At 47.0% G+C, this 23,824-nt stretch overlaps 1 protein-coding gene across 2 annotated transcripts in view; it reads right to left on the bottom strand.

The window, feature by feature from the left end:
* Positions 1-23,824, bottom strand: part of LOC139267485 (dynein axonemal heavy chain 8-like) — a 2,569,686-nt gene that overhangs the window by 579,494 nt on the left and 1,966,368 nt on the right. For both annotated transcript variants that reach the window (XM_070885867.1, XM_070885866.1), the window contains one exon: positions 4,851-4,960. In XM_070885867.1, the coding sequence (XP_070741968.1) occupies positions 4,851-4,960 (110 nt within the window). The remainder of the gene's footprint in view (positions 1-4,850; positions 4,961-23,824) is intronic.

The raw sequence follows: 23,824 nt of genomic DNA on the forward strand, positions 1-23,824 counted from the left end.
AGCATTTCTTTCCCTGGTGGACTGCCTCGGTACAAATGTCTGTTCTGGTGTGTTGGCTGTACCCTCGCTGGGTTGGCATGTTGTTGGTCTGCAGGGCTGCTAGGTGAGCCTGGCCTTTCTCGGCAGTTGGACGTGATAGGTTCAATTTCCTGGTTCGGTGTGGTGTCGTTGATCCGTTGGGTGTGTGTTGTGGGCTAAAAAAAGGTGGTGTCTGCTGTGGGTTGTTCAGGGCAGTCTGTGAATCGCAGCCTCGTTTGGTCCGGGTGCTTTCTGCAAATTTGTCCATTGTCTCGTTTGACTACAAACACCCTATTCCCTTCTTTAGCTATCACCGTGCCCGTGATGCACTTGGGACCATGTCCATACTTTAGCACATACACAGGGTCATTCAGATCAATTTCCCGTGACACAGTGGCGTGACCATCGTTTACATTTTGTTGCCTGCTCTCCACTTGATCATGCAGGTTGGGGGGAACCAGCGAGAGTCTGGTTTTAAGTGTCCTTTTCATGAGTAGCTCAGCCGGGGACACCCCTGTGAGTGAGTGGGGTCTCGTGCGGTAGCAGAGCAGTACTCGGGATAGGCGGGTTTGGAGTGAGCCTTCTGTGACTCGTTTAAGGCTCTGTATGATGGTTTGTACTGCCCGCTCTGCCTGCCCATTGGAGGCTGGTTTAAATGGGGCCGAGGTGACATGTTTGATCCATTACGGGTCATGAATTCTTTAAAGTCGGCACTGGTGAAACATGGCCCGTTGTCACTGACCAGTATGTCAGGCAGGCCGTGGGTTGCAAACATGCCCCTCAGGCTTTCAATGGTGGCGGTGGCTGTGCTTCCCGACATTATTTCACATTCAATCCATTTTGAAAAAGCATCCACCACCACCAGGAATATTCTACCGAGAAACGGGCACGCATAGTCGACATGGATCCTTGACCATGGTCTGGAGGGCCAGGACCACAAACTTAGTGGTGCCTCTCTGGGCGCGTTGCTCAACTGAGCACATATGCTGCATTGCTGTACACAGGACTCTAAGTCAGAGTCGATACCAGGCCACCACACGTGGGATCTGGCTATCGCTTTCATCATTACTATACCCGGGTGTGTGCTGTGGAGATCCGAGATGAACGTCTCCCTGCCCTTTTATGGCAGCACTAAGCGGTTACCCCACAACAGTCAGTCTGCCTGAATGGACAGCTCATCCTTTCGCCGCTGGAACAGCTTGATTAGCTCTTGCTGTTCAACGTGGATGCTGCCCAGCTCCCATGCAGTACACAGTTTTTTACGAGGGACAGCAGAGGATCTTGGCTGGTCCAAGTTCTAATCTGGTGGGCCGTGTGGGATGATTTATCATTTTCAAACGCTTCCATGACCATCAACAAGTCTGCGTGCTGCGCCATTTCCACCCCCGTGGTGGGCAATGGTAGCCGACTGAGAGCATCCGCACAGTTCTCGGTGCCTGGCCTGTGGCGGATGGTGTCGTTATACGTGATAGCATGAGTGCCCACCTTTGTATGCGGGCTGAAGCATTAGTATTTATCCCCTTGTTTTCAGCGAACAGGGATGTGAGGGGCTTGTGATCGATTTCCAGCTCAAATTTGAGGCCAAACAGGTGCTGATGCATTTTCTTTACCCTGAACACACACGCCTATGCCTCTTTCTCAATCATGCTGTAGGCCCTCTCGGCCTTAGACAAGCTCCTGGAAGCATCGGCAACAGGTTGCAACTTCCCCGCAACGTTAGCTTGTTGTAAAACACACCCGACTCCATACGGCGATGTGTCACATGCTGGCACAAGTCTTTTACACGGGTTATACAATACAAGCAGCTTGTTGGAGCATAAAAAGTTTCTGGCTTTCTCAAAAGCAATTACTTGTTTTTTTTTCCCCATACCCAGTTCTCACCTCTGTGCAATAACACATGTAGGGGCTCTAAAAGGGTGCTTAACCCCGGTAGGAAGTTACCAAAATAGTTGAGGAGTCCCAGGAACGACCGCAGCTCCATGATGTTCTGTGGCCTGGGCGCGTTCTTGATAGCCTCTGACTTGGCATCTGTGGGCCGAATGCAGACCGCCGCTAATCTTTCTCCCCAAAAACTCCACTTCTGTTGCCATGAAGACGCATTTCGACCTATTCAGCCGCAGCCCTACGCAATCCAGTCGCTGGAAGACCTCCTCCAGGTTTTGTAGGTGTTCGGCGGTGTTCCGGCCCGTGACCAATAATCGTCCTGAAAGACCACCATGTGTGGTACCGACTTGAGTAGGCTCTCCATGTTTCTCTGGAAGATCGCTGCAGCCGACCGAATTCCAAATGGGCATCTGTTGTAGATGAACAGTCCTTTGTGTGTGTTGATGCAGGTGAGGCCCTTCGAAGACTCCTCCAGCTCCTGCGTCATGTAGGCCAAAGTCAGGTCGAGCTTGGTGAACGTCTTGCCTCCTGCCAGTGTCGCAAATAGGTCATCTGCCTTCGATAGCGGGTATTGATCCTGTCGCGAGAAACGATTAATAGTTACTTTATAATCGCTGAAAATCCTGACCGCGCCATCACGTTTGAGTACTGGAACAATTGGGCTGGCCCACTCGCTGAATTCCACTGGGGAGATGATGCCCTCGTGTTGCAGCCTGTCCAGCTCGATTTCCACTCTCTCCCTCATCATGTGAGGTACCGCTCATGCCTTGTGGTGAATGGGTTGTGCCTCTGGGACCAAGTGGATCCGCACCTTCGCCCCGGAAAAGTTTCCAATGCCTGGCTCAAAAAGGGAAGGAAATTTGTTAAGAACCTGGGTACATGAGGCCTCATCGACATGTGATAGCACTTGGATGTCATCCCAGTTCCAGCGGATTTTGCCCAGCCAGCTCCTTCCAAGCAGTATGGGGCCATCGCCCGGGACAATCCAGAGTGGCAGTTTGTGCACCGTGCCCACGTAGGTGACCTTGACATGGCACTGCCCAGGACAGTGATAAGCTCTTTGGTGTACGTTCTCAGTTTCGTGTGGATGGGGCTCAGGGCTGGTCTGAATGCCTTGTTGCACCACAGTCTCTCAAACATCTTTTTAGTCATGATGGATTGGCTAGCGCCAGTGTCCAGTTCCATGGCTACGGGTAAGCCATTCAATTTTATGTTTCGCATTATAGGTGGTCATTTCGTTGAAAATGTGTGCACCCCATGTACTTCAGCATCTGCCTCCTCTCTCTGAGGCTCGAAATTGCTTTGATCCACCATGGACCAATCTTCCTCTGCCACGAGGTGGTTAGCAGGTTTTGAGAGCTTGCAGCTCATCTGCAAGCTTGTTGGAGGTGTCCCATTGTTCCACAGCTCTTGCAAACATACCCTTTGAAGCAGAATGAATAGGCTGAATAGGCTGAATCCTCCACAATGCCAACAAGGTTTGAATTGCCTTGCATTCATCCTTTGTTGGGGACTCTGCGTCATCTGGGTCACCTGAGGCCTGCTGGCAGTTGCAGACTTGTGGGTTCTGCCCTGTACATTTCTGCTCGCAAATACAGTTACAGTTAATTTGTGAACACATTGCTAGCACTTGTGTGCTGAGAGATTTGTTTGGTGTTATCACTGGTGCACATAAACGCCTGTGCTATCGCAATGGCCTTACTGAGGATCGGTGTCCACAGTCAAAAGTTTTCATAGGATGGTCTCATGGCCAATCCCCAGTACAAAAAATGTCTCTGAGCATTTGCTCCAGGTGGCCATCAAACTCACATTGTCCTGCAAGTCGTCATAGCTCAGCGACGTAGCTCGGCACTTCCTGACCTTCAGATCGCTGGCACGTGTAGAACCGATAGTTCCCCATCAGCACGCTCTCCCTCGGGTTAAGATGCTCCCGAACCAGTGTACACAGCTCCTCATACGACTTATCTGTGGGTTTCACCGGAGCCAGAATATTCTTCACGAGGCTGTCGGTCGGTGCCCCGCAGACTGTGAGGATGACTGCGCTCCTTTTTGCAGCGCTTCCTTCCCCGTCAAGCTCGTTGGCTACAAAGTACTGGTCTACCTGTTCTACATAGGCTTCCCAGTCCTCACCCTCTGAGACCTTCTCCAGGATGCCCACAGTTTGCTTAATCTTTATGTTGCATTCGTATTCTCGTCGCCAGTTATTGTGATCCTAACACAGATGAGGCTGCACACAGGGAGGTTAAAGGAACAGTGACCTCAGTCTTTAATAAGACACTCCAGAGTGAGGAACAGGCCTGAGGGGCCGGCTTATATACAGTGCTCCCAAGGGATGCTGGGATCCCTTGGGACTTCAGGGGATGAGCTCCCTGGTGGCAGAACATGGGAGTGCATGCTTTACAGATACACAACAGATTCATAATTGCTGAGGCAGATTGACAGGGTTGATGTTGAAAAATTGTTTCTTCTGGCTGGAGAGTCTAAAACTAGGAGGCATAGTCTCAGCATAAGGGGCCGGTCTTTTAAGACAGAGATGAGGAGGAATTTCTTCACTCGGAGGGTTGTGAATCTTTGAAATTCTCTGCCCCAGAGCGCTGTGGATGCTGAGTCTCTGAGTGTATTCAAGGCTGAAATAGATAGATTTTTGGAGTGTAAGGGAATCAAGGGATATAGAGATCGGGCGGGAAAGTGGAGTTGAGGTAGATGATCAGCCATGATCTTATTGAATGGCAGAGCATGCTTGAGGGGCCACATGACCTACTCCTGCTCCTATTTCTTATGTTCTCTTGGTCTTTTGTGAAATGCTTGATAAGCTTTTTATATTAAATATGTAAGATGTTGTTTTCTTCTTATGAGTAATGTGTCTGATCTGACATTTTATTCCTTTATGTTCATAACGTCCTCAGTGCATTTTTTAAAAAACGAACAATTTATAAGCGTGTCAGTACCTTTGTCCACTGCCAGAGGATCCTGCTCGTGGCAACAAGTTTTGTTATCATGTCACTGATTGTAGCTTTGAAACGTCTGGAAGATTGAAAGTATCCATTTCCAATAATTCCTGGAAAAATACAAACAAAATAGTGTTGGTATTTTCAATAATAATTAGCGAAAGCAAATTTGGGTCTCTTGGAGGCTAGCTGAGAAAGGAGAAATTATAACGCCCATGCCAGTTATCTGCAACAGCACTTCAGCTAATCACACTCCCTGCCCTTTTGTTGTTGCCTTACTATTTTTTTTCCTTTGGGTACTTATCCAATTCCCTTTTGAAAGCAATGATTTAATCTGTCTCCACCAGCCTTTCAGGCAGTGCATTCCAGATCATAACCACTCGCTGCATAAAAAGGTTTTCCTCATATCGCCTTTGGTTCTTCTGCCAATCACCTTCAATCTGTATCCTCTGGTTCTCAGCCGATCCGCCAATGGGAACAGTTTCTCTCGATCTACTCTGCCTTGACACCTCCTAAACTCGAACACCTCTATCAATCTCCGTTCAACCTTCTCTGCTCTAAGGAGAACAACCTCAGCTTCTCCAGTCTATCCATGTAACTGAAGTCCCTCATCTCAGGGACCATTCTTGTAAATCTTTTCCGGACCCCTCTCTAAGGCCTTCACATCCTTCCTGAAGTACAGTGCCCAGAATTGGACACAATATTCCAGTTGAGGCTGAACCAGTGTTTTATAAAGGTTCATCATAACTTCTTTGCTTTTGTACTCTTATACCTCAATTTATGAAGCAAATGTAACACTGCTATTCAAGAAAGGTGGAAGAGAGAAAGCAGAGCACGGCCAGTCAGCCTGGCGTCAGTCGTTGGGAAAATGCTTGAATCCGTTATTAAGGAAGTAGCAACAGGCATTTAGAAAATCATAATATGATTAGGTAGATTCAACATGATTTTATGAAAAGGAAATCATGTTTAACAAATTTATTTGAGTTTTTCGAGGATGTAACTGCCAGGGTAGATAAAGTGGAACCAGTACATTTCCAAAAGGCATTTGATAAGGTGCCACATAAAAGCTTGCAATGCAAGAGGTAATATATTAGCACGGATAGAGGATTGGTTAAAGGATAGAAAACAGAGAGTAGAAATAAACGGGTCATTTTCAGGTTGGCAGACTGTTACTAGTGGGGTGCCATATGGATTGGTGCTGGGGCCTCAACTATTTACAATCTATAATTAATGACTTTGATGAAGGGGCAGAGTGTAATGTTTGCTGATGGTTCAATGCTAGGTGGGAAAGTAAGCTGTGAGGAGGACACAAAAAGTCTGCAAAGGGATGTAGACAAGATTAAGTGAATGGGCAAAAAGGTGGCAGATGATGTATAATGTGGGGGAAATGTGAGGTTCACTTTGGTAGGAAGAATAAAAAAAAGAATATTTTTTAAATGGTGAGAAACAATTAAATGTTGATGTTCAGAGGAATTTGGCTGTCCTTCTACACAAAACACAGAAAGTTAACATGCACTACAGCAAGCAATTAGGAAGGCAAATGGTATGTTGGCCTTTATTGCAAGGCGGTTGGAGAATAAGAGTAAGGAAGTCTTTCTGCAATTGTACTGGGCAATGGTGAGACCACACCTGTAGTACGTTGTACAGTTGTTTTTTTGCTTACTTACGAAGATATACTGGCCTTACAGGCGGTGCAACTAAGGTACACTTGATTGATTCCGGGGACGAGAGGGTTGTCCTATGAGAAGAGATTGTATACATTCATCGTCATCATAGACAGTCCCTCGGAATCGAGGAGGACTTGCTTCCACTCCCAAAGTGAGCTCTTTGATGTCTGAGCAGCCGATACGAGAGCCACAGACCCTGTTACAGGTGGGACAGGCATTCGTCGAGGGAAAGGGTGGGTAGGGCTGGTTTGCCGCGCGCTCCTTCCGCTGCCTTCGCTTGACCTCTTCACGTTCTTTGCGTTGAGACTCGAAGAGCTTAACGCCCTCCCGGTTGGACTTTCTCCACCTCGGGCGGTCTTCGGCCAGGGTCTCCCAGGTGTCAGTGGTGATGTTGCACTTACCAGGGAGGCTTTGAGGGTGTCCTTATAATGTTTCCGCTGCCCATCTTTGGCTCCTTTACCATGAAGGAGCTCCGCATAGAACACTTGCTTCGGAACTATGTGGCCTGCCCAGCGAAGCTGATCGAGTGTGGTCAATGCTTCAATGCTGGGGATGTTAGCCTGGACGAGGACACTGATGTTAGTGTGCCTGTCCTCCCAGGGGATTTGCAGGATCTTGCGGAGAAATCGTTGGTGATATATCTCCAGTGACTTGAGGTGCCTTTTATACATCGTCCATGCCTCAGAGCCATACAGGAGGGCGGGTATTACTACAGACCTGTAGACCATGAGCTTGGTGGTAGATTTGAGGGCCAGGTCTTCAAACACTCTTTTCCTCAGACGGCCGAAGGCTGCACTGGAGGTGATGTTGAATCTCCGCATCAATAGCTGCCTTTGTTGATAAGAGGCTCCTGAGATATGGGAAATGGACCACATTGTCGAGGGCCGCACCGTGGATCTTGATAATTGGAGGGCAGTGCTGTGCAGCGGTGACAGGCTGGTGAAGGACCTTTGTCTTACGGATTTTAACCGTAAGGCCCATGCTTTCATATGCCTCAGTGAATACATTAACTATATCCTGGAGTTCAGCCTCAGAATGTGTGCAGATGCAGGCGTACAATGGGACTTTATTCTCTGGAGTTTAGAAGAACAACAGATGATCTCATTGAAGCATATAATGATCTGGAAATTCGGTGATGAAAATGGTGTCTGCTCTTCTAGTGCGTGCCGCAACAGACACTATCTTGCTGACAACGATAGGGCGGGTGTTAGGAGTGTGCGTCGAAATATGTAGACTAGGCAGGTCATGACGTCAATTAGCGTGTAATGCTGATCTGATGCCAACACTGCCATATTTGTCCTCAACGCTAGAGCTAATTCCCGGGATGGCAGGACTGATATATGAGGACAGACTGGATCGACTGGGCCTGTATTCACTGGAGTTTAGAAGGATGAGAGGGGTTCTCATAGAAAAATATAAAATTCTGACGGGACTGGACAGGTTAGATGCAGGAAGAATGTTCCCGATGTTGGGGAAGTCCAGAACCAGGGGACACAGTCTAAGGATAAGGGGTAAGCCATTTAGGACTAAGATGAGGAGGAACTTCTTCACTCAGAGAGTTGTTAACCTGTGGAATTCCCTACCGCAGAGAGTTATTGATGCCAGTTCATTGGATATACTCAAGAGGGAATTAGATATGCCCCTTGCAGCTAAAGGGATCAAGGGGTATGGAGAGAAAGCAGGAATGGGGTACTGAAGGAATGATCAGCCATGATCTTATTGAATGTTGGTGCAGGCTCGAAGGGCCGGATGGCCTACTCCTGCACCTATTTTCTATGTTTCTATGTTTCTATGTAACACCCAGTGTTAACCTTTTTCAGCTGAACATGCATTTAGCAGCAGCAAGGACCCCCACGCCAGTGGTATTTAAAGGAATCAGCAACCACGCTTAGGGGAATTGCTTATTTGCTCATTTCTACTGGCTCTTTGTAAGTTTGAGGAAGTGTTTGGAGTTTTGTAAAGTTGGTGAGGTGACAAGGAATGGTGCTGTAAATGGAGAAGGACTTTGTTTTGACTTTAAGGGCTCTGGTCAGACGACTTGCTCCTTAATCTTTATTATACTGATGTTACTATTGTTTACTCTTTATTGTATTATTTACAATACAGAGGCTGAACTCCAGGACATAGTCAACGTATTTACTGAGGCATACAAAAGCATGGGCCTTACGCTAAACATCAGTAAGACAAAGGTCCTCCACCAGCCTGTCCTTACCGCACAGCATTGTCCCCCAGTCATCAAGATCCATGGCGTTGCCCTGGACAACGTGGACCAGTTACCATATCTCGGGAGTCTCCTATCAACAAGAGCAGGCATTGACGACGAGATCCAACACTGCCTCCAGTGCGCCAGTGCAGCCTTCGGCCGCCTGAGGAAAAGAGTGTTTGAAGACCAGGCCCTCGAAATTGTCACCAAGCTCATGGTCTACAGGGCTGTAGTAATACCCACCCTCCTGTATGGCTCAGAAACATGGACCATGTACAGTAGACACCTCAAGTCGCTGGAGAAATACCACCAACGATGTTTTCGCAAGATCCTACAAATCCCCTGGGAGGACAGACGCACCAACATTAGCGTCCTCGACCAGGCCAATATCCCCAGCATCGAAGCACTGACCACACTTGATCAGCTCCATTGGGCAGGCCACATAGTTCGCATGCCCGACACATGACTCCCAAAGCAAGCGCTCCACTCGGATCTCCTTCACGACAAACAAGCCAAAGGTGGGCAGCAGAAACATTATAAGGACACCCTCAAAGCCTCCCTGATAAAGTGCAACATCCCTACTGACACCTGAGAGTCCCTGGTCAAAGACCGCCCTAAGTGGAGGAAGCGCATCCAGGAGGGTGCTGAGCACCTCGAGTCTTGTCGCCGAGAGCATGCAGAAATCAAGCGTAGGCAGCAGAAAGAGCGTGCGGCAAACCAGTCCCACCCTCCCCTTCCCTCTACGACTATCTGTCCCACCTGTGACAGAGACTGTGGTTCTCATATTGGACTATACAGCCACCTAACAAGTCATGTTAAGAGTGGAAGCAAGTCTTTCTCGATTCCGAGGGACTGCCTATGATGATTTACAATGTAATTTGAATTTTTTTTCGCCTGTGTCCAACTGTGTACGCATTTTGGCTACCGCTTCAGACCTGAGCCTATTACCTCTTTTACACTTCCTTCTCCTGCTTTTTCTCTCTTTCCCTCCCTTGTCAATATCTAACGTGTTGTAAGACTGTTGTGAAGCACCTTGGTACATTTTATTACGTTAAAGGTGCTATATAAATAAAAGTTATTATTATTAGTCATGGGTGCTCTCGTTGTCATCTCCCTTGGCCAACAGCGTGACAGGGGATGGAGCAGAGGCTGCTGGCTGAATTTTGATTTATTCACTTTGTTAAGCTTCTGCTTGCTTTTGTAATTTGTTTCCTATTGTTTTTGGGCTAGAGTGGAGGATAGTCTTGTAGCCCCAATATTACCACAATGAGTCAGGCTTGTACCCAGACACACCAGATCATGACCTTTCCGCAAGTTTCCTGGGTGGCATGTTTGAAGAGAAATCTTCGTCCACCCCAAACACAGCCATATACATCAGAGAAAGTCAAACCATTGGAGAGGGAACCACCAGATCAGGAATTTCTTTGACCCTGACCTTGCTTCTGCAAGGTAGCCAGTATGCCAGGAGACCTCGAGGTCAGAAGGTATAGTTGTCACAACAGATGTGGGTCCAGGCATGGATCTTAGCTTGGATCCTTGAAGAAAACCCAAAGCTTCTTGTAACAGATTGGCCCTTGAGAAACCTTTCGGGTTCGGGTTACTGAAATGTGGACTGAAGCTGTGAATGATATTAAGTTAGGAGGGACAGTAAGTAGTGTAAATGGAGCATAAAATGTCAAAGATACATAGATATTAAGTGAGTGGGCAAAACAATGTGTGAAAATGTAAGGACATTCACTTTTATACGAATAGGAGAACAAAAGCAAAATAGTGCGGATGCTGAAAATCCAAAATAAAAACAGAAATGCTGGAAACACTGAGCATACCAGGCAATAAGAGAGAAATAGAGTTAATGGTTATCAGAACTGGGAGTTGCTGAGCATAGAAACATAGACATAGAAACATAGAAAATAGGTGCAGGAGCAGGCCATTCGGCCCTTCGAGCCTGCACCACCATTCAATGAGTTCATGGCTGAACATGCAACTTCAGTACCCCATTCCTGCTTTCTCGCCATACACCTTGATCCCTCTAGTAGTAAGGACTACATCTAACTCCTTTTTGAATATATTTAGTGAATTGACCTCAACAACTTTCTGTGGTAGAGAATTCCACAGGTTCACCACTCTCTGGGTGAAGAAGTTTCTCCTCATCTCGGTCCTAAATGGCTTTCCCCTTATCCTTAGACTGTGACCCCTCGTTCTGGACTTTCCCAACATTGGGAACATTCTTCCTGCATCTAACCTGTCTAAACCCATCAGAATTTTAAACGTTTCTATGAGATCCCCTCTGATCCTTCTGAACTCCAGTGAATACAAGCCCAGTTGGTCCAGTCTTTCATGGTATGTCAGTCCTGCCATCCCGGGAATCAGTCTGGTGAACCTTCGCTGCACTCCCTCAATAGCAAGAATGTCCTTCCTCAAGTTAGGAGACCAAAACTGCACACAATACTTCAGGTGTGGCCTCACCAAGGCCCTGTACAACTGTAGTAACACCTCCCTGCCCCTGTACTCAAATCCCGTCGCTATGAAGGCCAATATGCAAAGAGATGTGGCTGTTTATGTTAATTTTAATAGATACCTGATCAAATATGAGAAAAGAAACAGCTATCAATAAAGTTAAAAAATGGTAAGAGACAAACGGAAACCCTGTTAGAGAGAAGAGCAGAACTTCTTCAAGGTAGTCATTGAAGGACTATAGCCTTTTGGGGAGAGAGTTCCAAATTTCCATTATCCATTGTGTGAAAAAGTGCTTCCTGATTTTGCTCATGAATGGCCTGAAAGGATGGGAGAAATGTGGAACTCTCCCCAAAAAGTCAATGGATGCCAGGACTGTGGAACTTTGAAGACTGAAATACAGAGATTCGTTGGGTAAGGGTATCCGACATGGAGCAAACGTGGGAAAAATGGAGTTGAGGTACAGATCAGCCATGATCTAATTGAAAGGTGGAGGAGGCCTGAGGGACTGTATGGCCTAAACCTACTGTTACTATATTACTTTGGGCAGCTGGGCTGGAGTAGCCCTCCTCCCCCGCTATTGTGGGTACCCAAGACGCACTGTACTGGTGCAGATACCCATTAATTTTATTGAAGGAATGGAACCCACCCTGACTCCCTGACTCCAGAGTTGTAGATTCTTGGTGGGTGGATCCTGGCACTTACACCGTGATCAGAAGCCCATGGACTTTTGGGGCCAAGATTTCAAAATGTGAGCAACATCATTTTCAAGAGGTGGCATATATGGTCAATTCCAGTCGAAATATTTTTTAAATTAATAGAATTTGGGCGTCGCTGATAAGGCCAGCATGTATTGCCCATCCCTAGTTGCCGTTGTGAAGGTGTTGGTGGGCACTCTTCTTGAACTGCTGCAGTCTGTGTGGTGAAAGTGGTCCCACAATGCTAGTAGGGAGTTTCAGGATTTTGACCCAGCAACAATGAATGAATGGCGATACATCTTGGCTCAGTATTCTCGCTCCCAAGTCAGAAGGCCATATGTTCAAGGCAATAGGCATGTAGCCAATGAACATTGGTAGTGCTGACTGCATGCAAAGATCATTAAAATGAGTCAGCAGCACAGATTTCACGTGCTGCTTGCACTACTAACAACTAACGTGGGTTATTAGCACATCACCCACTTAACATACATTTTAACATGCTGTTGAATTTCTAGGCCATTATCTGGTAATTTACTTCATTGCCTTTTCTGGGAGCTTTCTGTGTGCAAATTGGCTGCTAAGTGCCCTACATTACAACACCGGCTACACTTCAAAAGCATTTCATTGGCATTTGGACGTCCCGAGGTTATGAAAGGCACTATATAAATGCAAGACTTTTTTTTTCTGACTTCTTCCACTCCACGGTGCTGGAAGAAGAATCTTCTCTGAAATGAGCAGCAGACAAGCCTCCAGGCTCGCAGAAGCCTTCCTGAAGGTGCTTGTGGAAAAGGTGAGGGCAAGGAGTGAACTTTTATTCCCCAGCAGTGCTAGGAGGGTTACCAAACATTCTATCCACCAGACACAGAGAGAGAATTCAACGATTGTCAGCTCCAGGTTTGTCACCCCCATGACATTGATACAGTGCAGGAAGCACTTCAACAAAAGTGCTGCTCTTTATTTATCCCACGGTCTATAACACATGGCCCCAGTGCTTCACCTCCCTCCCCCGCTACTCTCAACAATTCCCTTCCCTCCATCACTTCTTTAATCACCCAACACTAGGCCACACCACATCATCTCTCATTCTCATTGCGACCTCTCATTCTCATTCCTCGCTCCCATTCACACCAACCACTAGCAGTATTCTCCTCTCACTTACTAGCTTTTCACAATCACCAAATTCTCTCTAGACTCCTTCCTACTCCAGACGCTTGCTTCCATTCAACATATTTTCATCTTGCTTGCATTTTTTCGCTCTCAGCATATGCATTACCAGCACAAGCCTCATACATCTGCACTCTTTGTAGTAGCCACTTTCTCGTTCCTGCCCTCTCTTTCTGCAGGACAAAACGGCATGATAATTGTGAGAGGAGCATGACCGGGGAGAGGGCCAGCTAATCATTGGATCCTCAGCAAGATGGAGCATCAAGCAATGGAAATTTTGGGGTCTGCGAAAGCTGTGTGCATTGGGCATTTTGAGACTGAGGGCTTCACTGAATAGGGTCTCAGACAATTACATACCCCTTCATTAAGCACGAGAAAAATGCACATTCAGCCCGCTTGACTACATCAAATTACAATTTGATGAATGTCTTCTGCAACTATTTAGCCCTTATCATAACTCTTTTCCCTTTTCTCCATGACCTTCTAAATAGCAACAGTGCTGTTGCGTGCTCCATCACGTCCAAGCTAGATTTACTAGATTGATTCCTGGAATGAGAGGACTGTCCTATGAAGGGAGTTTAAGTAGATTGGGCCGATACTTTCTGAAGTTTAGAAGAATGAGAGGTGATCTCATTGAATCATATAAGAAGCTGAGGCGGATTGACAGGGTAGATGTTGAGAAATTGTTTCCCCTGGCTCGAGAGTCTAGAACTAGGAGGCATAGTCTCAGGATAAGAGGCCGGCCTTTTAAGACTGAGATGAGGAGGAATTTCTTCACTCAGAGGCTTGTGAATCTTTAGAATTCTCTGCCCCAAAGGGCTGTGGATGATGAATTATTGAGTATATTCAAGGCTGAGATACAGAGATTTTTGAACTCCAGGGGAATCAAGAGAGATGGGGGTCGGGTGGGAAAGTGGAGTTGAAGTCGAAGATGAGCCATGATCTTATTCAATAGCTGAGCAGGCCCAGGATATCATATTTCTCCTTTCTCCTCCCTACTCTTTCTCCTAATTCTTATGTTCTTATCTTGTGTTCAAGCACCACACAGAGATTGGTACTGTAGCTAGGTTAGAGAGAGGTAGAGAGGACTATACTTGTTGATGTACTATGCAGGAGCAGAGTTTGGTGACAGGAACAGCCCATGAGACAGCTCGACAGAGGGCAAACTCCTCTCCTTGCTCTGCTGGGGAGGACTTGATGAGGACTTCAGGAATGCAGCAATGAGAAGAAAACTGCTTGCCTTACAAAAGTATTTTTATGAGGTGTTCGCTCCCAACTTGAGTGGTGTCATGTCGCACAGCATCAGCACTCTGCCGTGTACCTTAGAGAGTGTGGCCATCTCCAGGGACGCTGCAGCTGGACAAATGGAGTCCATGTTCACAGGCATTGCAGCTTTGTGGAATCTCAAATATCTGCCATGCAGACTCTGGGCTCAAACGTGTGCTCTGCCTTAGATAAACAAATGCCCATTTTACAGAGGCACATGCTCACCTTGGAAAGATTTGTGAAGGAAGTGGTTAAGGGCTTTCATCTGCTCTCCCTCAGATTGGAAATGATGATCCCTGTCCCAGGGGAGTGATAGTGGTGCAGCGGAAGTTGACCGCTCTCAGGATGTCGGCACATTTGCTCCCTCACCACTCCTCTCAACTAATACCCAATATGGTGTTTGAAAGCCAGCTGGGCCAGACTGCTCTGGCAGAAGCCAAAATGCAGTAGTCTGCAGTCAGGTCCTCTCAGGCTCGAGCACCCAGGACTCACAGACCACAGTCATCTCAAGGGTCCCTGCATGATCAACAGCTTTCCACCATCTCTGCTGAAAGCACCTCATAGAGTTAGACGTATGAGGAAATCTTTTGTAAAGTAAACCAGTTTGGTTTGAACACTTGAAATCAAGAGATTTTAGCTCAATCTTCTGTTTGTAAATAAATTCATCCCATTTTATACATTTGAGACTTTGCTAAATGGTTTCTTTTCAATGCAGCTAGTTAGTCTGCATTGTCAGAATGAAGCTGATACAGATGTTGGCTGACTGGTTTCACAGTTCTTTAGTGCAGATGAAGGGAGTGATAAAGGAGGTAACAAGGATTATTAATGTAAATGGGCTTCTTGTCATTTTTCAGGTGAGTGGATTGAGCAAGTCAAAAAATACATTGAGAGATCAACTGCTCCTCGGCCTCGGGCTGCCAGACATTGTGTTGCCCATCCTTCTTCCAGTTCATCCAATTCTTTCTCATCCTATGTTATTTGTTTCCCTTAATATATTGAAAACTTGATCAAACCACCTCTTAACCTTCTAAATTCTAGGGAATACAACCCTAATTTCTGTAATCTCTCCTCTGGAGTCCAGGTATCATTCTGGTAAATCTCCACTGCACTCCCTCCACGGCTAATATATCCTTTCGAAAGTATGGTACCCAGAACTGCTCACAGTACTACGTGAGTGGTCTAATCAGGGTTTTGTGTTGCTGCAGCATAACTTCTACCCACTTGTATTCTAGTCCTCTAGATAGAAAGGCCAATATTCAGCTAGCCTTTCGGATTATTTTCTGTACCAGTTCATGACGTTTTAATGATCTATGTATCGAGATCCCCAAGTCTCTTTCAACCTTCACTGTTTTTAGCTTTTCACCATTTAGAAAGTATCATGTTCCATCCTTTTTAGGTCCAAAGTGGATGACCTCGCATTTGCCCACATTGAAATTAGCTTGGATGATGTGGAATCTGTATGGAAGGAGCAGCGGAATACCAAAGGGCAGAAAATGATAGTGGGAGTTGTGTACAGACCACTAATGCATAGAATACAAGAGCAGGGAGGTTAAACTTGAACTGTATAAAACACTAGTTAGGCCACAGCTAGAGTATTGCATGCTGTTCTTGTCACCACATTGCAACAGATAGGGTACAGAGCAGATTTACGAGAATGTTGCCTGGACTGGAGTATTTTAGCTATTAGGAAAGATTGGATAGGCTGGGTTTGTTTTCTTTGGAACAGAGTGGGCTGAAGGGAAACCTTATTGAGGTGTATAAAATTATGAGGGGCCAAAATAGAGTGGATAGGAAGGACCTATTTTCCTTAGCAGAGGGGTCAACAACCAGGGGGCATAGCTTTAAAGTTTTATACAGTTCAAGTATAACCTCCCTGCTCTTGTATTCTATGCATCGGCTAATAAGGGCAAATATTCTGTATGCCTTTTTAACCACCTTATCTACCTGGCCTGCTACCTTCAGAGATTTGTGGACATGCACTTCAAGGTCTCTTTGTTCCTCTACACTTTTCAGCGTCATATAATTTAATGTTTATTCCCTTGCCTTGTTAGCCCTCTCCAAATGCATTACCTCACACTTCTCTGGATTGAATTCCATTTGCCACTGTTCTGCCCACCTGACCAGTTCATTGATATCTTCCTGAAGTCTACAGCTTTCTTCTTCATTATCAACCACACGGCCAATTTTTACATCATCTACAAACTACTTAGTCATACTCCCCACATTCAGGTCTAAATCATTGAGTGCCTATGGGGCCGCACTCAAAACAACCTTCCATTCACACCTGGAGTACTGCGTGCAGTTTTGGTCATCTTACTTAAGGAAGGATATACTAGCTTTGGAGGGGATACAGCCAGCTAGGGAATGGAAGACCAGCAGGAAGAGTAGTACAAAAAAAGTAGTGCAAGGGTCCCACCTGGTCATCCCCCTGCAAAACAGATACACTGCTTTGAGTGCTGTTGAGGGAGATGACTCATCAGGGGAGAGCAGCAGCAGCCAAGTTCATGGCACCGTGGCTGGCTCTGTTGTACAGGAGGGCATGAAAAAGAGTGGGAGAGCGATAGTGATAGGGGATTCAATCATAAGGGGAATAGATAGACGTTTCTGCGGCTGCAATCGAGACTCCAGGATGGTATGTTGCCTCCCTGGTGCAAGGGTCAAGGATGTCTCCGAGCAAGTGCAGGACATTCTAAAAAGGGAGGGAGAACAGCCAGTTGTCGTGGTGCACACTGGTACCAACGACATAGGTTAAAAAAAGGGATGAGATCCTACGAGACGAATTTAAGGAGCTAGGAGTTAAATTAAAAAGTAGGACCTCAAAAGTAATAATCTCGGGATTGCTACCAGTGCCACGTGCTAGTCAGAGTAGGAATCGGAGGATAGCACAGATGAATACGGTGCAGTGGTACAGCAGGGAGGGATTCAAATTCGTGGGGCATTGGAACAGGTTCTGGGGGAGGTGGGACCAGTACAAACCGGATGGTCTGCACTTGGGCAGGAACGGAACCAATGTCCTAGGGGGAGTGTTTGCTAGTGCTGTTGGTGAGGAGTTAAACTAATATGGCAGGGGGATGGGAACCAATACAGGGAGACAGAGGGAAACAAAAAGGAGACAAAAACAAAAAACAGAAAAGAGATGAGTAAAAATGGAGGGCAGAGAAACCAAAGGCAAGAAACAAAAAGGGCCACTGAATATAAAAGGGCTGCAGGAGGGGTAAAAACTAAAAATCATGGTTTAAAAACGAGGATGAAAACACTCCACCTAAATGCACGCAGCATTCGAAATAAAGTAAATGAGTTGACGGCACAAATCATTACAAATGGGTATGATTTGGTGGCCATTACAGAAACATGGTTGCAAGGTGGCCAAGACTGGGAATTAAACATACAGGGGTATCTGATGATTCAGAAAGATAGGCAAGAAGGGAAAGGAGGTGGGGTAGCTCTGTTAATAAAGGATGAAATCAGGGCAGTTGTGAGGGATGATATTGGCTCCAATGAACAAAATGTTGAATCATTGTGGGTGGAGATTAGAGATAGTAAGGGGAAAAAGTCACTGGTGGGCGTAGTTTATAGGCCCCCAAATAATAACTTCACGGTGGGGCGGGCAATAATCAAGGGAATAATGGAGGCATGTGAAAAAGGAACGACAGTAGTCATGGGGGATTTTAACCAACATATCGATTGGTCAAATCAAATCGCAGGGGGTAGCCTGGAGGAGGAATTCATAGAATGCATACGGGACTGTTTCTGAGAACAGTATGTAACAGAGCCTACAAGGGAGCAAGCCATCTTGGATCTGGTCCTGTGTAATGAGACAGGAAAAATAAACGATCCCCTCGTAAAAGATCCTCTCGGAATGAGTGATCACAATATGATTGAGGATGAGGAAGTTGTATCAGAAACGAGGGTACTATGCTTCAACAAAGGGGACTACAGTGGGATGAGGGCAGAGTTGGCTGAAGTAGACTGGAAACAAGGACTAAACGGTGGCAGAATTGAAGAACAGTGGAGGACTTTTAAGGAGCTCTTTCATAGTGCGCAAAAAAAATATATTCCAGTGAAAAAGAAGGGCGGCAAGAGAAGTGATAACCAGCCGTGGATAACCAAGGAAATAAAGGAGAGTATCAAATTAAAAATCAATGCATATAAGGTGGCCAAGGTTAGTGGGAAACTAGAAGATTGGGAAAATTTTAAACGACAGCAAAGAATGACGAAGAAAGCAATAAAGAAAGGAAAGATAGATTACGAAAGTAAACTGGCGCAAAACATAAAAACAGATAGTAAAAGCTTTTACCGATATATAAAACGGAAGAGAGTGACGAAAGTAAATGTTGGTCCCTTAGAAGATGAGAAGGGAGATTTAATAATGGGAAATGTGGAAATGGCTGAGACCTTAAACAATTATTTTGCTTCCGTCTTCACAGTGGAAGACACAAAAACAATGCCAAAATTTGCAGGCCACAGGAATGTGGGAAGGGAGAACTTGAGACAATCACTATCATTAGGGGAGTAGTGCTGGACAGGCTAATGGGACTGAAGGTAGACAAGTCCCCTAGTCCTGATGAAAAACATCCCAGGGTATTAAAAGAGATGGCTGAAGTTATAGCAGATGCATTCGTTATAATCTACCAAAATTCTCTGGACTCTGGGGAGGTACCAGCGGATTGGAGAGCAGCTAATGTAACGCCTCTGTTTAAAAAAGGGGGCAGGAAAAAGGCAGGTAACTATAGGCCGGTTAGTTTAACATCTGTAGTGGGGAAAATGCTTGAAACTATCATTAAGGAAGAAATAGCGGGACATCTGGATAGGAATAGTGCAATCAAGCAGACGCAGCATGGATTCATGAAAGGGAAATCATGTTTAACTAACTTACTGGAATTCTTTGAGGAAATAACGAGCATGGTGGATAGAGGTGTACCGATGGATGTGGTGTATTTAGATTTCCAAAAGGCATTCGATAAGGTGCCACACAAAAGGTTACTGCAGAAGATAAAGGTACGCGGAGTCAGAGGAAATGTATTAGCATGGATAGAGAATTGGCTGGCGAACAGAAAGCAGAGAGTCGGGATAAATGGGTCCTTTTCCGGTTGGAAATCAGTGATTAGTGGTGTGCCACAGGGATCAGTGCTGGGACCACAACTGTTTACAACATACAGAGATGACCTAGAAGAGAGGACAGAGTGTAGTGCAACAAAATTTGCAGATGACACAAAGATTAGTGGGAAAGCGGGTTGTGTAGAGGACTCAGAGAGACTGCAAGGAGATTTGGATAGATTAAGCGAATGGGCTAAGGTTTGGCAGATGGAATACAATGTCGGAAAATGTGAGGTCATCCACCTTGGGAAAAAAAACAGTAAAAGGGAATATTATTTGAATGGGGAGAAATTACAACATGCTGTGGTGCAAAGGGACCTGGGGGTCCTTGTGCATGAAACTCTTTTTGAGTTTATCTGTAAAACAAAAAACATTAAACCGTGCCACCCGCCCTGGATGACACAGCAGACATTTACAAGGCCCTTTTTTTTTTCCTTTTTTGTGTTTTTCTTTTTTTTTGGTTTTTTTTTGGGCGCTAGAATCACATTTTTCCAAGTGCCCCCGATAAAAGGGGAGGGGGACACTAAAAGCACCGGCAATTAAAACAAATTAAACTTTAAAACGTAAAATCAAATTAAAATTTGGTTTCCTTGTGCATGAAACTCTTTTAGAGTCTACCTGTAAAACAAAAAAACATTAAACCGTGCCACCCGCCCTGGATGACACAGCAGACATTTACAAGGCCCTTTTTTTTCCCTTTTTTGTGGTATTTTTTTTGTTTTTCTTTTTTTTTTGTTTTTTTTGGGGCGCTAAAATCACATTTTTTCCAGTGCCCCCTATAAAAGGGGAGGGGGACACTAAAAGCACCGGCAATTAAAACAAATTAAACTTTAAAACGTAAAATCAAAATAAAATTTGGTTGCCGGGCATGATGATGCACTCCAGTCCCTCCGGGGCCCACCTCTCGCGGAAGGCCGCGAGCGTACAGGTGGACACCGCGTGCTCCATCTCCAAGGACACCCTGGACCGGATGTAAGAGCGGAAGAGAGGCAGGCAGTCAGGTTGAACGACCCCCTCGACCGCCCGCTGCCTGGACCGGCTGATGGCACCCTTGGCCGTGCCCAGGAGCAGTCCTACGAGGAGGCCTTCGGACCTACCCGCTCCCCTCCGCACAGGGTGCCCAAAGTTCAGGAGAGTGGGACTGAAGTGCAGCCAGAATTTCAGGAGCAGCCCCTTCAAATAATGGAACAGGGGCTGCAACCTTGTGCACTTCCTTGTGCATGAAACTCTTTTGAGTTTACCTGAAAAAAAACATAAACATTAAACCGTGCCACCCGCCTGGGTGACACAGCAGACATTTTCAAGGCCCCTTTTTTTTTCTTCCTTTTTTTGTGTTTTTTTTTCTTTTTCTTTTTTTTTGTTTTTTTTTTTGGGCGCTAAAATCACATTTTTCCAAGTGCCCCCTATAAAAGGGGAGGGGGACACTAAAAGCACCGGCAATTAAAACAAATTAAACTTTAAAACGTAAAATCAAATTAAAATTTGGTTGCCGGGCGTGATGATGCACTCCAGTCCCTCCGGTGCTCACCTCTCGCGGAAGGCCGCGAGCGTACCAGTGGACACCGCGTGCTCCATCTCCAAGGACACCCTGGACCGGATGTAAGAGCTCCTTGTGCATGAAACTCTTTTTGGAGTTTATCTGCAAAAACAAAAAACATTAAACCGTGCCACCCTACCTGGGTGACACACCAGACATTTACAAGGCCCTTTTTTTTCCTTTTTTTTTTGTGTTTTTCTTTTTTTTTTAGTTTTTTTTTTGGGCACGAAAATAACAATTTTTCCCCAGTGCCCCCTATAAAAGGGAAGGGGGACACTAAAAGCACCGGCAATTAAAACAAATTAAACTTTAAAACGTATTATCAAATTAAAATTTGGTTGCCAGGCGTGATGATGCACTCCAGTCCCTCCGGTGCCCACCTCTCGAGGAAGGCCGCGAGCGTACCGGTGGACACCGCGTGCTCCATCTCCAAGGACACCCTGGACCGGATGTAAGAGCGGAAGAGAGGCAGGCAGTCAGGTTGAACGACCCCCTCGACCGCCCGCTGCCTGGACCGGCTGATGGCACCCTTGGCCATGCCCAGGAGCAGTCCTACGAGGAGGCCTTCGGACCTACCCGCTCCCCTCCGCACAGGGTGCCCAAAGATCAGGAGAGTGGGACTGAAGTGCAGCCAGAATTTCAGGAGCAGCCCCTTCAAATAATAAAACAGGGGCTGAAACCTTGTGCATTCCATAAAAACATGGAACTCGGACTCTTCCAGACCGCAGAAATTGCAGGCGGCCTGGGAGTCCGTGAACCGGCTTAAAAATTTGTTGCACGGCACTGCTCCGTGCACCACCCTCCAGGCCAAGTCCCCGATGAATAGTGGGAGGACCCCTGCGTAGAGTGCCCTCCATCGGGGACCCCCGCCTCCTCCGGACAGCAAGATGGTACGCCATGGCGTGTCCGGACGGCCGGCGAGGATGGCAAAGTTGAGAGTGTGCAGGAGCAGCCCGTACAGGAAACCCCTCCGCGCGGAACTGAAAGGCACGGAGGGGATTTCCCCGAGGCGGCTCAAGTTGTGAGGCGCCGGCCCCCGAGGGAGGTTCCGGGGTTTGGCGCCGATGAGGAATTCCGTCCGGACGGGGGTCAGTTCGGACGGGATCTCCCCACGTGCTTGAGTCTCCTCGATGCACCTAACAGAGTCAGGGCCCAAAGCTGTTTTTAGCGACTCGATGGCTTCGGCCGCGTGGCAGACGTCGGCTGAATTTAGGCGCCGCGCCAGCGTGTCTGGCGCCATCCAGCCCGCTCCTCCGCCATCGAGCAGGTCCCTGACCCTGGTCACCTCACCAGCCACAGCCCTCTCTTCCGACCGCCACATAAAACCTCGGTCGTGGAGGTACGGATTCCCGAGCAGCGGCTCCTGCAGGACGGCCGCCACTCCAGCCGGCGGAGAGCTGCGCTTGGTGGAGACTTTGTTCCAGACCCTGATGAGTTCCCTGTAAAAGACAGGCAGCTCCCGGAGGGCGGTCCTGGCACCCCCCAAGTTCACAAACAGGAGCTGCGTGTCATAATTGAGGTTGCGCTGCTGGCGGAAGAAATACCTCGCCAGAGCACACCACCTAGGATGGGGCTCGACGTAAAGGTATCTCTGCAGGGTCTGAAGACGGAAAGTCGCGAGCTGGGCGCTGACGCACACCAACGACTGACCGCCCTCCTCAAGCGGGAGACTCAAGACCGCAGCAGAGACCCAGTGCTTCCTGTTGTTCCAGACGAAGTCCACCAGCTTCTTCTGTATCTTGGCGACAAACGCAGGGGGAGGGGTCAAAGTGACCAGCCGGTACCACAACATTGCGGCCACCAGCTGGTTTATGACTAGCGCTCGACCCCTGTAGGACAGCACTCGGAGCAGTCCTGTCCAGCGCCCTAGGCGAGCGGCGACCTTGGCCTCCAGCTCCTGCCAGTTCGCCGGCCAGGCTCCCTCGTCGGGGCTAAGGTAGACTCCCAGATAGAGGAGATGGGTCGTGCTCCAGGCAAAAGGCCCGAGCTCCTCCGGCAGGGAGTCCACCCGCCACTGACCCACCAGGAGTCCGGAACATTTCTCCCAGTTGATCCTGGCGGAGGACGCGGCCGAGTAAATCTCCTGGCACTCACGCATCCTCCGCAGGTCAGCGGGATCCGCTACCACGAGGAGCACGTCATCGGCGTAAGCCGAGATCCTTGTGCATGAATCCCAAAAAGTTAGTTTACAGGTGCAGCAGGTAATCAGAAAGGCAAATGGAATATTGGCCTTCATTGCGAAAGGGATGCAGTACAAAAGCAGGGAGGTCTTACTGCAACTGTATAAGGTATTGCTAAGGCCGCACCTGGAGTACTGCGTGCAGTTTTGGTCACCTTACTTAAGGAAGGATATACTAGCTTTGGAAGGGGTACAGAGACGATTCACTAGGCTGGAGTTCAGAAGGATGAGGGGTGATCTTATAGAAACATTTAAAATAATGAAAGGGATAGACAAGATAGAGGCAGAGAGGTTGTTTCCATTGGTGGGGGAGACTAGAACTTGGGGGCACAGCCTCAAAATACAGAGGAGCCAATTTAAAACCGAGTTGAGAAAAAATTTCTTCTCCCAGAGGGTTGTGAATCTGTGGAATTCTCTGCCCAAGGAAGCAGTTGAGGCTAGCTCATTGAATGTTTTCAAGTCAAAGATAGATAGATTTTTAACCAATAAGGGAATTAAGGGTTACGGAGAGAGGGCGGGTAAGTGGAGCTGAGTCCACGACCAGATCAGCCATGATCTTATTGAATGGCGGGGCAGGCTCGAGGGGCTAGATGGCCTACTCCTGTTCCTAATTCTTATGTTCTTATGTTCTTATGTTTTGTCTGCCACCTTTTTTAAACAGAGGCGTTACATTAGCTGTTTTACAATCCGCTGGTACCTCCCTTGAGTC

Source organism: Pristiophorus japonicus, chromosome 7, assembly GCF_044704955.1.
Source record: "Pristiophorus japonicus isolate sPriJap1 chromosome 7, sPriJap1.hap1, whole genome shotgun sequence".
NCBI classification, from domain to species: Eukaryota; Metazoa; Chordata; class Chondrichthyes; family Pristiophoridae; genus Pristiophorus; species Pristiophorus japonicus.